The sequence below is a fragment of the Ictalurus furcatus genome, chromosome 19, assembly GCF_023375685.1.
Source record: "Ictalurus furcatus strain D&B chromosome 19, Billie_1.0, whole genome shotgun sequence".
Lineage (NCBI taxonomy): Eukaryota > Metazoa > Chordata > Actinopteri > Siluriformes > Ictaluridae > Ictalurus > Ictalurus furcatus.
This window is the reverse complement of record NC_071273.1, coordinates 16,627,643-16,646,313: the sequence shown is the minus strand read 5'-3', so window position 1 is coordinate 16,646,313 and position 18,671 is coordinate 16,627,643. Positions and strand designations below refer to the sequence as shown.

The following is an 18,671-nucleotide window of genomic DNA, read 5'->3' as shown; positions in this document are numbered from 1 at the left end:
TTTCATGTTTGCCTTGATGGTTAACTCTGGGGATCCTATATTTTTTTCTCTTAGTAACTGAGTCAACTGCCAATTGTACAAATCCTCAGTGGCAGAAATAAAATGTAAGACAAGTTGTGTTCTCTGTTCATGTGTAAGAGTCAAAACAACATGTTCACGGCATAAAATACGTCAGAGAATCGTATCGGAACATCTAGGGAGATAAACACAATGACACTATCTGTATCTGTTTAGCATTCCAAATATTAACTAACTGTAACTGTATTCAGAGTTAAACCTGAAGTGGGTGCGGCTTAAACCAGAATGTTTTTGTTAATTTTTAAAAATCCACTAGATGTGTGTGCGTCACAGTTTTTTTTTTAATTCTGCTTGCCCAGTTATTATTTTTGGTTGTACCCACCTGCAATATTTTCTAACGGATCTAGCTGGTGCTATTTCCTTAAATATAAACAACTCACAGTAGCAACCTAATTTAAACCACCGCTACCCTGACCAGGCAGTTACTAAGGATGAACAAATGAACCTTGTAAAAGCATCATACAGCGACTCATGTTCATATTACTGAATGTGTTCTCTCTTAAATCGCATAGTCTTGTTGCACATCGAGTCTCAACCAGATGCCCTGTGAACCTTTCTGACAAGTTTTCTTAAAAAAATAAATCAATAAAAAATTAACATGCCTCATATACGTATCTGTATTTCTCTATAGGTATCCATTTACAACACATTATCTGTTCATTACAGTACATCCCTAGTTGATTTTAAGATCTTTTATGCAGGAAGTCAGGATAACAGAGTATCAGTGATATCAAGGCAAAGTCTTTAGAGGAAATTCACCCTATTGAATTTGTTCATAAAATTACATTCTAGCACACAGCTAATGTAATCACTGACTACGTTTACATGGACGGCAGTAATCTAATTATGGACCTTATTCTGAATAAGACAATATTGTGATTAAGGTGTTTACATGAGTTGCATTTAGAATATTCCTTTTATGTTCCTGTTTTACATGTTAAAGAACATAGATGGATTAACAGCACACGTCATTACGTCACTGCGCCACGCTGTCTGACGTTCCCTCCAGAATTTCACGTATCGACATACAGCTCGTCTGTGTTATGGTACTTTATACAGTTTTGGGTATTTCATTTTTAATTTTATGAAATCTTCAAGTGCAGTTAATTATTTGTCATGCTGTAGATGCAAATAGATGACTGCTTGAAGCCGTGGGCTGCGTCCCAAACTGCGTACTTACCTACTATATAGTAGTTGATATACATGTCTTTCAACTACTACATAGCAGGTAAGTACGTGGTTTGGGATGCAGCCGTGCTCTCTCGTTTGTGGTCAAACGGTTGAGCACTGCCGTGTATGTACGTGTCCTGTCGCAAAATGCGGTGAAAACTCTCACACGACGTTAATAGTGTGATTAAGGTGTGTACATGTCTGAATTCGATTTGTGTTTACTTCGAGTATGATTTTAGTCGGATTAAGCTAATCAATAATCACTGTTTACATGCTAGTTTCTTAATCAGAGTATCGTCTTAATCGGGTTAATATCGGAGTATTGTTGTCCATGTAAACATACTGACTGTAAACTAAATAACCATAAACACACAAGCAGTAAAAAAAGCACAGCTAGGTCATGACAGAAGGACGTTTTCAGGACAGCATTATAGCTCAAGCTTGTGTGGACTAATGTGTCATTTAATTTATGAATCACTTACAGTACAAACAGCAATGTTGTCAACAATTTTGCTGCACTATAATTTGACTGCCTCTGACTTGGCTCGGACAAAATGTGGCGCACTGTTTTGCTTTTTGACAAGCACTAAGGTGTGCAGACACCGGACCCGGGACCTCTTGCCTGCAACTGCATCCTGCTCAAGCATCAATCCCCTTTGGTGCAGGTTTCTCTTAATTTTAGCACCAGTACAGGACCCGAGGACAGACACAAAGAAAAAGAGTGAGGCGAAACACTGCTGCAGGGCCGAGAAACACTTAAAGAGTTTGCTGTGAGCCTGTTCTTGCCTGATCACATGTGCTTCATTAGTTCTGTGTGTGCATGTGTCTATATGGTTGAACAAGATTGTGCTGGGTGTAGGGGGGGAACCCTGGATTATTCTGTTTGCAAAGATACACTTTTAAGGGTGTGTGTGAGAGTGAGCATGTGCATGGTAGGGTAAATATCGAGGTGAACATCTGGAGTATTGTGTCTGGTGCATATGTACGTATACTTGTACACAAGAGGCAAGCATCAGTCTTCTGGAAAAAAAAAATTCTCATCTCTGCCTTGCCATTGTGCAAGGTCAGTAGGATGCACACCTGGACGAAAGTAACTATAGCGGCATGTCCAAGCAGAAAGCAACACTGAACCTCCCATGTTCTAGGATAACAAGTCTAGAGGCCAAATCTGTGGGTGTCTTGTTTGACATGCACGGTGGAACACGGGGACACTTCGTCTGGCCTACAAGACCACCAGACATCAATTCTATAGAAAATTTGCTATTGTTTGGGACAGTAGTTGACATGTTAAACTGCTGAACTGTACACCTATTATTTGGAATAGTGGGCTACAAACGACAGAATCTCAAGATACTAGTGGAATCCTCATCTGACAGGACTGCTTTCTAACTAAAGCAGAGAGAAGTGAACCCAAGTATTAGGGAAGAAATGACACATTTCTATTTTACTGTTAGAAATAATCCTGTCTGAATTTTTAAAAAGAATATTTACATAGTCAAATGCAAAAAATATCCACATTCTATAACATACGATGACCCGTGTGCTTGATGTAAGAAAAGGGTTCTGAATAAATGGCATACATTACATTCACATGTGTACATGTATATTTCTATTTCAGTATAAAAAAAACCCCCAAAAAGTACAACCAGAAAACACCATAATGCTCTTGGCCAATCAGAACACACTGTAGTGCTCTCAGCCAATCAGAACACACTGTACTCCTCTCAGCCAGTCAGAACATATTCTATGAGACTGCTAATAAAATACAGAATAAGAATGACAAATTATTAGCTGATTAGTAGCTGATTAATGACATTAATAACTAATTAGTAACTGATTAATAACTGATTAGTAACTGGTTAATAACTGAATAGTAACTGATTAATAACTCATTAGTAACTGATTAATAACTCATTAGTAACTGACTAATGACTGATTAGTTAAGATGAGTAAGAAGTGTGTGTTTTACCAAATTTTTCAGAAAATTCTTAAAGACTGACAAGACTTCCTGCATAGAAACAAGTTTAAAAAGGAGGGTGATGTGAAATGAAATTACTTAAATAGTAGTGACAAGAAACACTGCTGCAGGTGGGTTAATAAAAACATGAGACAATAAAGTTTCAAATGAAATGACATCGCCTTGTATCTGTGACTAAAACAGACTTTTTGGCGGTATTTTATCCCTGCATGTACGTGGAGACATAAGCAAAAACCAGAAGGTACACAGTACAATCCCTAGTGTTGAATAACACCCAGAGTGTTCATTTGTCTCCATATTAATGCTGTAGGGTGTAAATTCAACACTCTGGGTGTTTACTCAACACTAGGGCTTTTACTGTGTATTTAGAGGAGAGGCAAAATCATTGCATGTTGGTGGAACAATGAAATCTGTTGTTTTTTACATGATTGATACTAATAAAATGCATAACGATAGCAAGTATATGAGCTAATGGCACAACAGTGCAGTGTTCACATGGTGATTGTGTTTGCTGATTTGTTGTAAACTGGGCTCGGTGTGTGTGTCTTACCATGATCTGAGGCTTTAAGGGCCAGTCTGGTCTGGTGATGGGGAAGGATCTCCATTTTGACATGCTCACAGGCGCTGGCTAGGAGCTGGGTGGCTTCAGCCAGCGTGCAATACTCCATGCTTGTGCCATCTACTGACAGGATATGATCACCGGCATGCAGTGCCCCACACCTACACAACACAACCACGTCACTTCCTGTCCTACGAGTAGCTTCTTTTAAACTAGATGGTAAAATTGCAAACAAATCATCTTTCTGTTATACACACAGAACTATAAAATAATCTGCTCAATAATGCAGAGAATTATTGCATAAAACTTTGTGTCATGTCTGATGGAGTATGATAATCGGTTATCTACAAAGCTTTAACCGCTAAGGTTCCTCCTGGGAACAAATGCCAGAATCATCGAAAGCGTTTCAGACACTAGAGCTTTCATTCGCTCAGCAATCTGCCATCTTCATTATTCTTACAGGCTTTCTTACAGCCTCCACAGCAGATGAGTTATTGAATTTCTTTAATTAGACGCTTAGTGCTACGCACTGCAATCTCTCCAGAAATTTCACAGTTGAACACAAGTGCATGAGTCTGCATTTCTTCGCTGTGTTGATCTGGGTCAGATAACAATGACGTGTGAGAGGTTACAGGGGTACGAGCAGGCTCTGGGTGGAGTAAAGCTGGCACAGAGGGTTTACCTGTCAGCGATGCTGGCTGGCTTGACCTTGTCAATGATGATGACCTGCTTGTTGCAGTACATGGACGTAGACAGAGCCACTCCCAGGCTGGAGCCCAGAGGCTTGGCCACTTCCACCAGGAGAGGACCAGAAGCACTGGCTATGGAGTCTGTGTGGAGGGAAGTGTAGAGAGGACAAACTCAAAATGGACATCTGGGATAGAGGTCATACAGATAAAAGGAGATAATGTTTCACAGTCCCTCACTCCCAGTGGTAGTCAGCAAATCACTTTTCACTTCCATAAAATGCCATGTTGCTCGTTGCACCTACTTCAATCATCCCTGGAATGTATGACCAGAAAATCCAGGTTTCATTAGTAACACTGACTTCCATCCAGTGACTTGTTGCATCACTGCCAGTGTGAATACAGGCTAAGAGGAGCTTTACATGGAAATACCAGCTAATTCTGACTCAGCAGAGAGTTTACTCTAGTCCCCCCAAATATGTGCTGCCTACCTGGGCACAATTATTCACAGAAATGGTGTGAGCTTTCACGCTGAAATGCTGATGACACCCAGCTTTACGTGTCAGACAGAAAAAACAGATGGCAGACACCATCTTAATAAAGCTGAGGAATGTGTAAAGGACATTAGACACTGGATGCTAACTTACTTCCTCCTATTTAATTATGGCAAGACGGCAAGTATGGCAATTACAGCAAGTATTTTTATTAGGACTACAGGCAATTAGTAAAGTAGTAAGCTTTCAGATGTACCAACGGGATGGCCTTTCAGCAGAAAGACCCTGGAGTGATTATCTCATGCAGATAATCTCAGAAATATTGCTAATATAATACTGTTACATGAAGCAGAAAAACTAGTTCATGCTTGTGTTACCTCAAAGTTGGACTATTTTAATGCTTTCCTGTCTGGATGTTCCAGTAGGTGCATAAACAAGCTCCTGTTAGTAGAGGAGTGCAGCAGCTAGAGTCTTTACTCTCCTTCTACTTTTCTCTCTTTCGCCGTCTATGCTCGTTCCTGACTCTCTCGGCTCTCCAGACCTGCCTGGCCCATCCTTATGCACTACTTTCGCTTGGAGCTTCCTTCATTTGATTGTCACTGGCAGCTGCTGGGGATGGCCCCATAAGGATAGCCTGAGGATTGCTGTGGATGGTCCCACTTAGCTACCCCAAAGACTGCATTTACCTCACATTTAAGTCTCACATGTTCAGTGAATAACTTCACTTGGATACTCGAGATTTGAAACTTTTGAGATCATAAAAAAAACCTGGCGCTCATACTGAAATCCTTTCAGCACTCTCAATAGTGTTTAACTGTATAGTATACAGCTGTAGAAAAGACGTATAATGACTTATACGTGCGCTATCAGGTGTCACCCAGAAAGGGATGGGTTCCTTTTGGGTCTTGTTCTTCTTGAGGTTTCTTCCTCATGACATCTCAAGGAGTTTTAATTTACTTGCCACTGTCACCTCTGGCTTGCTCATTAGGGAACTCACTCTACATCTGGATTTCTGTAACGCTACTTTGTGACAATGTCTACTGGGAAAAGCGTTACATGGGCGGCTGTGGCGCAGGTGGTAGAGCGGGTTGGCAGTTCGATTCCCGGCCCACGTGACTACACATGCCGAAGTGTCCTTGGGCAAGACACTGAACCCCAAGTTGCTCCCAATGGCAAGTTAGCGCCTTGCATGGCAGCTCTGCTACCACTGGTAAGTGAGTGTGTGTGAATGGGTCAATGAGAACCAGTGTAAAGCGCTTTGTAGAACTACTAAGGTTAAAAAGCGCTATTTACGTGCAGACCATTTTCCATTTACATAAATAAAAGTGAATTGAATTGTATAGAACATGTGAAACTCTGAGCACAATTTCACCGGGGACCCTGTAGCTGTGAGGCAGCAACACTACCTGGGTTTTACTACTTCCGGGTTTGAATTTTCATTATTTTTCCATTTTCGTTATTTTTTAATATCATTGAGATATTTTCTTATTTTGATATTCCAATATACTGTGTATATATCTGGATTGCAAATTCCCATCTTTAAACACACATACTCTTCTAATTTGAATAAAGAGGGCAAGCAGATGGGGTGCACCTCTGAATGCCTAGCAGCAGTCGCTCCATATGATGGCTTGGTTAAGGCTGATGCAAAAAGACCTGGTTACACCATACATCTTAAATACAGAGCAGGTGGAGAGAATGAACATAAGCACACCCACACACAAAACACTCTCACCATATGCTAGCACCACATCCGAATTCCCTGCACAGACTGGAGTCACTTGCTACCCATTATGAAGAAAAGTTGTGGCACAAAGTGTGAAGTAAACAGAAACAACTCCAGCAACTGCAAAGAGCTTCCCATTTAAACACAGGCTTTATTTTGAAATCCAGCAGTCCAAGGCAAAGAGTTTTGTCATACAAAATAAACAAAGTAACCTGCTTTGTCTTCAAGAAGAATGGTTCAAGACTTGAATTGTGAGTGGAAAGGCATCATGTGCCTTTCCCGTATCACGTATAAATGATGACTAAATCCAGTACTGGATGACTCTGGTAGGTAACCAAGTCATGATACTATGAACACCTCACCCTCCATTCCAGATCAGAGGCACCCAGGTCTATTGATCATAACTCAAGTATAGTGAGTGAGGTAGTACTGGGATTGGAATTTGCTTCAATCACAAGGTTGAGAGATCTAGTTTTAGTTTGAAGAGCGTAGAAACTATAAGGTGTTGAAGTGTTTTACCTTACCATTTGCACTACACTGATTGCTAAGGTATTGCTATTTTCTTCTAGATCTAGATTATGTATTGTAGGGTTGGAGGTATTCAAGTGTCTCAGTGCATTTTGAAAATGGTTTAGCAACAACAACGTTCATCAAATCCTAATGAAGCTATCAAACATGAAGCAGAAAAATCAACAGACAGCATTTCCCTGAACACTGAACACATCACTCAAGTCTTAAATAGAGAAAGCATTGCCCCACCCTAATACCCACCAAATATATGAATATGAAAACCAACAGCCAGAGTCTGATAGCCACTGTGGGGCTGTTAGCAGTTAGCATGACGAACTACCAGCACAGCTATACCTTCGTTTCAATCATTCCTCCTCCGCTGCACCCCAGATGAAGAAAATCTATCACTTCCCATTCAAAGCACAAACAAAGACATCAGGCGGATGGTGTTTAGCCAAGGGCTACTCTAAACCTTACATCTTTCCTTCTCTCTCTCCTCACTCGCTCGCTCTTTCAGCAAGTCAGTGTGCACATGTCCTCCAGGGTACCATCTATTTTCGTGTGTTTCTCAGCTAAAAATTCTGGAATCCAACCAAAGCACATACGTGCTAAGCGTATGTCAGACTCGCAGGTTAACTGCATCGCCTTACCCATGATGGACACGTCAAACTCGATGAGGAGTGTTGCTTCCTGGCCGCACTGCTTGAGGATGCTCATTGCCTCTGCGTGGGATGTACCATGCAGACGGATACCGTCGATGCTCAGCAGCCGGTCTCCTGGTTTGATGGTGCCTTCCCTGAAAGAGAAGATAAAAAAAATAAATACTGCATAGATAAGACGTGAAGAAAACAGCAGTCTAAAAGAGCTGGCATTTTAAGACTCCTGTAAAGGTGAGCAAGAATCCATGGCTCCTTGAACCTGAATAGTGAAAGACTCCCCACTGAGCATTTTACCAGTGAAGAAAGTTAACAAGGCACAAGGAGACCTTGATTGCCATCTTAGAGCACTATTATATCAGATGGCTCCTGCTCCACGGCTGCTCTTAAGCACACCGGAGAGCCACTGAGGATTAATGGCACAGTATTATAATCTCCAAGTTTCCATTTTACACCAGACCTTTCAGAACAACCCCATGTACCCCATACACGCAGCTTCATCTCTACTTTATTCAACAGAAAACGAGTTGGAAAACTCTTTATGGAATATCAGAAGAATGAAAATAGGCACTAGGCTGCAGCTCAAAGCCAAGCAATTATCAAGTCCACTTGCTGTATTGTCATTTCAACCATATACAGCTGGTACAATACACACTTAAAGGAAACTACTAAAACAGGACAATAGGCACAGTAAGTAACAGTGTAGCGCCGGAAATGTCAGATATAACAGGTCGCGCAAAAGGATAACAATGTAATAAATATGCTGTGAATGTAAACATACTGTAACATATTAAGACGTAGTATTCAATAGATATGCTTATACCATATATGAACTCTGTCACGAGTTCCCCTTTAAGCAGCGCGCTGTGGAGCATGTGAGCGCGCGTGCACGAGCAGGTGTGCAAGCACCTGCTTTTCCCTTGTGGACAATCGTGACATTTTGACACGTGCATTTGTTTATGTTTCTGTCATTTCTCCTCCACGTTCTGTCATTGGTTGTAGTTTCATGTGTGTCTGAATTGCCCTCAGCCGTCAGCCATTACAACGCTGATTATCTCCGCATATATTTCCAACTCAGCGTGGCGCAAGGTCCCTTTCCAGAACCTTCACACTAACTGTTCCTCAGTGGTGGAATGCACTTCCAATCTCAATCCGGACCGCAGAATCTCTCACCATCTTCAAAAAACAGCTAAAGACCCACCTCTTCCATGAACACCTAACCAACTCATAATTTAAAAAAAAAAAATAAATTGCACTTACACCTCTACTCTGCACTTTGCTTCTTCTGGAATTCAATTAATAGATCTTGTATGGTAGCACTTCTTGTATTGTTCTCTGCTTGATATATCGCTTTGCTTGTATCTTTTCTCATTTGTAAGTCGCTTTGGATAAAAGCGTCTGCTAAGTGAATAAATGTAAATGTAAATATATACCGCGCACCTCCCAGCACACAACGTGGAATATTGAATGAGTTGTAGTAGATTAGTTTAGAGTCCTTACGATAGATAACCACAGTCAGTCCATAGTTTCATGTTTCATGTTTAGATTCATAGTCATAGTTCATGTCATGTTTCATGTTTAGGTTCGTTTGTTAAGTTCACGCTGGTTTCTCCACTACCAGTCCCTCGCTGTTGTTTATGTTTCATGTTTGGTATATCAACCCTGTATCCCGTGACCACGACTTTGATTCCTGCCTTGCCTCGTTTATGCCTGTTTGCCGATCGTCTGAACTTTGCATGTTACTGGATTACGTTTTTGGATCACGTTCTGGATTTACCTGCCTGTGTGTCTCTCAATAAAACTGTTTACACTGCGCTTGCATCCTACCTTATCTCCGTTATGTCACGATACGTGACAGAATATTCCGCCCATCATGGATGCAGCACGAGAACGAAGAGGACGCAGAACCCGGAGGTCCACGCCAATAATCCCCGCCTTGGATTCTATGCAGTTCTCGCAATGGACTTTCATGGACCTTCCCGATCGGTATGATGGCTTCTTTAGTTATCCGGACTATTTTATGATAGACTGCCAGAGTTACTTCTGAAGCCTGTTTGACCCGAAGCCAAGGGAGAGACAATGGATTAAGTTCATGATGTCCCGATTTTTTGGCCCAGCTCGCAAGTGGGCACAGTGAGCAGCAGCCATGAGACCCCAGGTACTGGAGGACAGTAGGCAGTTTTCGGACCTGTTTCTGATGGAGTTTGGAGAACCAGGGCAGAGCTACAACTTGGATGAGCTATTGAAGGGAGTTAATGTGGCGAACAGTGCTGATCTTCCATTCCACATGCATTATGAGCGGATGAGCCACCAAGTTGATGTTAACACGGACAACCAAGTCCCTGAGGTCCAAGTCAAGTCTCCAGTCTCTGAAGTCCAGGTCAAGTCTCAAGTCTCTGAAATCCAAGTCAACTCTCAAGTCCCTGAGGTCCAAGTCCAAGTCAAGTCTCCAGTCACTGAAGTCCAAGTCAAGTCTCAAGTCCCTGAGGTCCAAGTCCACATCAAGTCTCCAGTCACTGAAGTCCAAGTCAAGTCTCAAGTTTCTGAAATCCAAGTCAAGTCTCAAGTCCCTGAGGTCCAAGTCCAAGTCAAATCTCAAGTCCCTGAGGTCCAAGTCCAAGTCAAGTCTCAAGTCCCTGAGGTCCAAGTCAAGTCTCCAGTCTCTGAAGTCCAAGTCAAGTCTCAAGTTCCTGATGTCACACCCGAGTCTACCGACCCGGTCGCCCAAGTTCAGCCCACACCCAAGTCTACCGACCCGGTCGCCCAAGTTCAGCCCACGCCCGAGACTACCGACCCGGTCGCCCAAGTTCAGCCCATGCCCGAGTCTACCGACCCGGTCGCCCAAGTTCAGCCCACGCCCGAGACTACCGACCCGGTCGCCCAAGTTCAGCCCACGCCCGAGTCTACCGACCCGGTCGCCCAAGTTCAGCCCACGCCCGAGTCTACCGACCCGGTCGCCCAAGTTCAGCCCACGCCCGAGACTACCGACCCGGTCGCCCAAGTTCAGCCCACGCCCGAGACTACCGACCCGACCGCCCAAGTTCTGCCGAAGCCCGAGTCTACCGACCCGGTCGCCCAAGTTCAACCCACGCCCGAGACTACCGACCCGACCGCCCAAGTTCTGCCAAAGCCCGAGTCTGCCGACACGCACAGCCAAATTCTGCTCACGCCCGAGTCTGCCGACACGCACAGGCAAGTTCTGCTCACGCCCGAGTCTGTGGACGTCGCTTAGCCTTCCTGTTCAGCTGTGGATGTCGCTCAGTCTTCCTGTTCAGCTGAGGTCGTCGCTCAGTCTTCCTGTTCAGCCGTGGACGTCGCTCAGCCTCCCTGTTCGGCTGTGGTCGTCGCTCAGCCTCCCTGTTCGGCTGTGGTCGTCATACAGCCTCCCTGCTCGGCTGAGGTCGTCTCTCAGCCTTCCTGCTCCATGGCGAATATCGTTCAGCCTCCCTGCTCGGCTGTGGACGTCGTTCAGCCTCCCTGTTCAGCTGAGGTCGTCGCTCAGCCTCCCTGTTTGGCTGTGGTCGTCGTTCAGCCTCCCCGCTCAGCTGAGGTTGTCGCTCAGCCTCCCCGCTTGGCTGAGGTCATTGCTCAGCCTTCCTGCTCCATGGCGAACATCGTTCCCCCCTCCTGCTTCGAGGAGACCCACGCTCCTCTCCCTGGCCGCACGGAGACCCACGCTCCTTTCCCTGGCCTCATGGAGACCCACGCTCCTCTCCCTGGCCTCACGGAGACCCACGCTCCTCTCCCTGGCCCCGCGGAGACCCACGCTCTGCCTTCATGGTCTTCGCTCAGCCTGTCTGCCCAGCTGTGGTTGTCGCTCTGCCTACCTGTTCAGCCGGGGACGTCGCTCCGCTTTCGTGCTCCGACGAGAACGTCGCCCTGTTTCCCTGCTCAGCTGGGTACAGCGCTCTGCTTTCATGCTCCGCCGAGGACGTCGCTCAGCCTGCCTGCCCAGCTGTGGTCGTCGCTCTGCCTTCATGCTCCGCCGAGGACTTCGCTCAGCCGGTCTGCCCGGCTGTGGTCGTCGCTCTGTTTCCCTGTTCAGCCAAGGACGTCGCTCTGCTTTCCTGCTCCGCCGAGGACGTCGCTCTGCCTTCATGCTCCACCGAGGACTTCGCTCAGCCTGTCTGCCCGGCTGCGGTCATCGCTCGGCCTTCATGCTCCGCCGAGGACGTCGCTCCACTTTCATACTCCGCCGAGGACGTATCTCAGCCTGTCTGCCCGGCTGTGGTCGTCGCTCTGCCTACCTGTTCAGCTGAGGACGTCGCTCTGCTTCCCTGCTCTGCCGTGTACGTCGCTCTGCTTTTTTGTTTCACCAAGAACGCCGTGCGGTCTTCAGGCTCTGCTTGGGACATCCTGCCCAGGGAGCCAGGGCCGCCAATGGAGATGGATGATTCATGGCCGGGGGTGGTGGGTGGGGGGGGGGGGGGTTCTGTCACGAGTTCCCCTTTAAGCAGCGCGCTGTGGAGCATGTGAGCGCGCGAGCACCTGCTTTTCCCTTGTGGACAATCGTGACATTTCGACACGTGCATTTGTTTATGTTTCTGTCATGTCTCCTCCCCGATCTGTCATTGGTTATAGTTTCACGTGTGTCTGAATTGCCCTCAGCCGTCAGCCATTACAACGCTGATTATCTCCGCATATATACCGCGCGCCTCCCAGCACACAACGTGGAATATTGAATGAGTTGTAGTAGATTAGTTTAGAGTCCTTACGATAGATAACCACAGTCAGTCCATAGTTTCATGTTTCATGTTTAGATTCATAGTCATAGTTCATGTCATGTTTCATGTTTAGGTTCGTTTGTTAAGTTCCGCTGGTTTCTCCACTACCAGTCCCTCGCTGTTGTTTATGTTTCATGTTTGGTATATCAACCCTGTATCCCGTGACCACGACTTTGATTCCTGCCTTGCCTCGTTTATGCCTGTTTGCCGATCGTCTGAACTTTTCATGTTACTGGATTACGTTTTTGGATCACGTTCTGGATTTACCTGCCTGTGTGTCTCTCAATAAAACTGTTCACACTGCACTTGCATCCTACCTTATCTCCGTTACGTCACGATACGTGACAGACATATACAGTATGTAGCAGCCAGCCACTCTCAGTAGTGAGAATAAATTAAATACAATATTTTTTAAAAATAAATATAGCAGCAACAAAAATGCAGGTAATAAATACAGAAGGACTCATTAATGAGATGGACTTCAGAATAGTTAAAGGTGTTGCACTTAACATAGAGGTCAGGAGCAAATAAGTACAAAATGAAACTCAAAGTCTGACAGAAGCCATGATTTTACAGTTGCCAGCTGTATTTGACTACAGACAGCCTGTGGATGGAGAAAAGGCTGGAATTGCCTTTCGAAACAAGTCTCTCATTAGCAAAAGATGGAAACAGTACCAAATATCGGTGTATATGTCTGTGTGAATTACAAAGAAATGATTACTGACAGAAGTAGAGCCACGGGCAGAAGAATGAAGAAGTAGTACAGTCACAGGGCAAAGTGCAAAGCGCAAACACTAAATAGGCTGGCGTGTAGGAGGGGTGCACAAAAAATCCATGTTTATTTGCAAGTCTAAGATGAGTAATAATGTTACAGAACAGGATTTTTGATCGCACCCTTATGGAGCACGTTCCAAGCTGGAAAATGCTGACTCACATTGTTACAACAGAACTTGCATCATGATAAAAACTTACACAAAAAGTCTATCAAACTCAACACTGATGCATGAATATGCTAAATAATACTGCAGCGATAGAATGGTGGTAATGTTAATCTGTATGATGAATGAGCCTTCTGAAGCTGGTGTTCTGATGTATTCGACAATATCAAGGCCTTTCATATGAGGAAAAACTATCCCACCTGTCAGCGGGGCCACCAGGTCTGATCGTTGTTATGGTAACAGGGCGAGATTTGTTCCTGTCTTCATGGGCGCCTCCTATGGGGGAAATGCACCGCATTAGCACTTCTGACTAATGTTGCCATAAAGATAAACATATTGCATGTGCACTCTTGGGAAACTAATGCTTTTTTTGCAAGCACATTCTGCATATACTCTGTTCTGAGGCAGACGGATGACTTAGAGCTGCTGGGTGGAGGCCATTTCTCTTGGATGGACATATTTGCACATTTTCTCACACTAACTCCTCGGATAACTTCCCATTTGGAACAATGTGACTCGCAGTCTGGATATAGCAGAAATATATTACTTTAATTGAGACACAAATTGAGACCTAGGAGCAATTTAATTTATCTGAATTAAAGTCAATTGAACAGTGAAAGTAGAGATAAAGTAGGGAGGTCATCACACCCCATCATTTCCACCTGCTGTAGGAAGCTTGAGGCAGTGGAAATATTTGCTCAGTGATACACATTCTGTTTGATGTAGACATGAATCAAATGAACTTGCTTCAATATGGGAGAATCAAAGGGAACATTCTGCTCCACAGGGATCCCCCAGCTGTGTTTGGGTACTTTATACATTGTACATGATCAATATACTAAAAACTTTTCAACTTGACTTTGGACACACACTGACATCAGAGTGCTCTGCATCATCAAAGCCAGGGAAAAGTAATTCAAATGCACATTCAGCAGGACTGAAAAACAAAAATGCCCCACAGCTAAAGAGGGAAATAATTCTGGACAAGCCTGAGTACTATAGCACACACACACACAAAAAAAGCAAGCTTGTAAGTAATTTTTTTCAATAAGATATTTGACAGTATTATAATGTCCTTCATTCTTCAGTCAGATATTCAGCTAGTGCAAGAAACCCTTAAGAGGTTAGATGCCATTTATATTTCTTTCCAGAATGAATGGCTCAGATGTATGACAGCCTTCTTATTCAATGGCAGAAACAGGGTCATTACTGCAGCTGAAAAAAACATCCAACTACTTTCTGTCTCTGCCATTCGCTACTACATATGCGTAGGATCATTAAATCCATGTTTTACCGTGTAATAAGAAAGAGAAAAATCACTTTCATGTTCTAAAAGTCTTTATGTGTAAACTATTGAAAATGTGTGGCAGTATCGCTGTGGCTGAAATGTAAGAATTCATAAATATATTTAATCACAACTAATGTAGAGATCTACTTTTTAATCTTACCCAGGCTAACTTCTTGCAAAGAGAATGTTTGGTAAGGAGCCAGTTTAACAAACACTGCAGTTAAAAACAGTCTGCCAAAAGATGTCTAAAACCTTGCTAGCTAAGTTTTATTTCCTCACACAGTGAATGTCAGGCTTGATCAGTTTGTTAGATAACTATGTGCTGTAGGGAAAAGGACATAAGCCTAATCAATTCGGTCTGTAATCAGATAGTGGCTGTCAAAATGTCAGAATCGAATCTTTTCACTTTAGGGGGAGTAGCCAGATTTTTAAAATGCCAAAAATTGAATTGTGTTTGAGATGCATGTTTAAAAAGGCAAACATATTTCAGTTCAGAGAAGTCGCCATTTTTTTCAGAACTATATACAGTAAAATAAATTGGCAAAATTTCACCATGTGAAAGGCTTTCCCACACTGCCACACATATATCAAGTCAAGATCAGACGAGCTTTTCTCAAATTCATATTACAGAACAAAAGTCCTAACTAGTCATTATATTTCAAGTTAGGAAATCCTGAACTACTCTAAGCCAATGATCATAGTTAGTTTAGAGTGTTGTTGAAGTGTGTCATGTTGGACTCGAGGCACTTTTGAAGAGTTTACCTTGAGCTGTTTGTCTTCAAACTCACCAAAATACACACAAATGTTTTAAGTCGTTTTTTTTTTAAATGTAGAGAATAAAAACAGACACAAATCTAAATCTAAAAAATATAAAGGCAGAAAAAAATATATGCCTAACATTACTTTAATGGCAGACATGGCTGAGGTTTCACTCGTGTATGACCTCATGATGTCACACACTGCGAAGTTGGAGAACGCAGAAGTGTTCCAACTGGTAATTACGAGTTCAACGAAGAAGTGATTGCTTTTCACAAGTTTCTTGTAATTACTGTAATTCTGACATGATGTGAACACACCATTAATTGTTGTGTCTGTTACCAGGCAATCGGCCTGGCCACATACAGCTGACAGATATAAACTAAACGAGTCATGAAAACAATGCAAAAATACGAATATTTGAAAAATATTACTCAAACAAAATGGAAATGAAAATAACCCAGAACAGCCCCAAAGAGTTTAATTTCCATGCAGATAAACCTTAATAAAAATTTTTTTTTTAATAAATAAATAAAACGTCCCTTAAAACCCCAGTTTCAGTTTTTCATTTTAGTATAATATTTAGGGACTACAGTGAAAATGAAAATGTGCATAGTTAAAAGAATGAGGAATGAAAGTCTGAACATTCAGACAGATTAAAGATATTTAACAATAATCAATCCTATCACATTCATTTTGAACCTCTAGGACTTTTGCTTACAAATGCGACATGTTTAAACGTACTTGTGGATGCAATGGTTTAGAAACAAGTTAGCCTTGAACACATTAAGGCACATTTGATTTGCTGAGAACTCCGTGATGAAGGAAAACGTGCTTACCTCTGATGACAAATCCAAACGTGTTCCCCTCTTTATGAAGCGTCACCTCGACATTTTTAAACATTACACCCGAACCTTGAACGGCTGCAGAAGAACAAAATTCGGCTCGTGTTATAATTAGCTTTGACTGGTCATGTAATAAATGTGAGCAGTGACCTGGTACAGCATATCATCCGGTGCAAACGATGAGGAACAACTAGGTGGTATAAAAGTGCATCAAAAAACGACTACATCAGCCTTTTTAAATAGAGCAAACATTTTACACCATTAATCAAAAGACTTGTATAAATAAAGCAGCTAATGCTTTACTGTGTCTTTATTTAGTTCTCGCTGAAAGCTTGGCGTACTATTCAGTTAATCATACTAAAGAATTTTTTTTTTTCCCCAGCAACTATCAGGAATTATTCTAGCAACTACAGTGGAACTAACTGGAAAGGTTCGAGATCTAAATCTACAACTGGGCTTCTGTAAATCTGCTTCGAGTCAGCGTCTATAGCTGAAATCAGTACATAAATAAAACTGAATTGAATTGAATGAAGTTACAAGAGTGAGGAGGACACGCCTGGAGGCTCTGACTGGTTCTGGGAGGTCAATCAAAGTGCTATTTGGTTCTTTTAGGCAGAATCCCTATTATATTCTATTATAATCTAGAATACATAAAAAAAAAAAAAAAACTGTTATAATCTGTAATCCTAAATGAACATCACAATCAAAAACTATAAATGTATATAGACTCACAAACAGGCGGCAGCTCATATTCCACCTCCAGCACGACTCTCTCGCCCACGTTCTTCAGCAGACTAATAATCTCATCGTGACGGAACTTGGTCAGGTTGATGCCATTCACCGACTTGATGTAGTCTCCAACGTTCAGCTGATCACTCCTTCAACAGAGAGGCGGCAAGCAGAAAGGACAGGAAAATGAAGATGTCGATCGAATGAAGGGAGATAAGAAAGAAAGTACAAATTAAGGTGATGTGAGGTGAGAGCAGAAAGGAGGAGGTGTGTGTGTGTGTGTGTGTGAGAGAGAAAGAGAAAGATGGAGTGAAAGAAATCAGGCAGAGACAAATGGGGAAACGAACAGGGAGGAAGATATAAAAGCGGAATAAGGGACAGATAAGAAGGCGAGCCTGTTAGGTGTAATACTGAGCTGTGATCGTTGTTTGGAGAAGATTAATAGGCCGCTTTGTGGTGAGAAAATAACCACTGAGGTTGGTCTCTCTTAATCTTTCAAACACATGCACACACACACACACACACACACACACACACACAAGTCGAGTGTTGGGGAAAAAAAGTGTGAATCAGGGAAGCTATTTCCAGTGTAATTAAATGTTCAGGGTAAAAGCTGTCACTCCAGCACTGTCCTTGTGCAGAAGTTTTAAGCTTCAATATAAAATACAGTCAACAACCTTTAAATCAAAGCAGGGGGAAAATAATAATATAGAAAAAAAAAAATCACATCCAGTTCAAGTCTGCAGCTTGGATGAAGTATATGTCTGAGGCTTTAGTGTTTCTGAAGCGTGTGTGATTTATTGTGTCAGAGAGTGAGGATGATGTGCGAGTATGTGCAGTGAGACGACCCGTGAGCTCGATTTGGTCAGCCACCGTACATGTAGAGCCAACAGGGAAAAACTTGCACAAACACACACACACACACACACACACACACACACACACACACACACACACACACATTCTCACATGCACAGGCACTCTTTCACTCCTCATGCAATATTCAAACCAGATCATTTGGCTGAGCAGCAAAACTCAGTCGGAAACATCCCGGCGAGGTTCACGCAAACAGCATGAGGCTGTGTTTCAGAAACAGTTATGATTAAGCGTGTGTTTACCTGGCTGCGATGCCGCCCTGCCGCAGGTTGGAGACGCGCGGCTTGCCGTCCTTGTCGATGCCTCCCGAAACGGTCAGGCCCAGGGTGGTACCCTCCTTCTTCATGAGCTCCACCATGCTGGAGCCCTTAAACTCATCTGTGGGCGAGGGGGAGGGGGAGGGGGGACGAGAGGAGGAGGTGGAAGAGGAGGAGGAGGAACACAGACAGGAGATAAGTGGAGAGCAGGAGCAGAGGAGCCTGGTGGCTGCCATACTGCTCTTCTCACTGATGTAGATCACACATCCACACTCACACTCCACAAGCTGCCAACACACACACACACACACTCTCTCTCTCTCTTTAACAGATTTGACCGGTAATTAGAGAAATACTCAAGAGGATTTGGTCGAAAGAAGAGAAAATTGAGAGAAATGTAA

The 18,671-nt window shown here is 43.2% G+C and overlaps 1 protein-coding gene across 1 annotated transcript in view; it reads right to left on the bottom strand.

The window, feature by feature from the left end:
- Nucleotides 1-18,671, bottom strand: part of grip1 (glutamate receptor interacting protein 1) — a 305,869-nt gene that overhangs the window by 49,497 nt on the left and 237,701 nt on the right. Inside the window, exons 3-9 of the mRNA XM_053650250.1 lie at nucleotides 18,256-18,391; nucleotides 17,141-17,286; nucleotides 16,403-16,486; nucleotides 13,720-13,795; nucleotides 7,852-7,997; nucleotides 4,468-4,615; nucleotides 3,777-3,946 (exon numbers count right to left, since the gene is read on the bottom strand). Coding sequence (XP_053506225.1) covers nucleotides 3,777-3,946; nucleotides 4,468-4,615; nucleotides 7,852-7,997; nucleotides 13,720-13,795; nucleotides 16,403-16,486; nucleotides 17,141-17,286; nucleotides 18,256-18,391 — 906 coding nt within the window. The remainder of the gene's footprint in view (nucleotides 1-3,776; nucleotides 3,947-4,467; nucleotides 4,616-7,851; nucleotides 7,998-13,719; nucleotides 13,796-16,402; nucleotides 16,487-17,140; nucleotides 17,287-18,255; nucleotides 18,392-18,671) is intronic.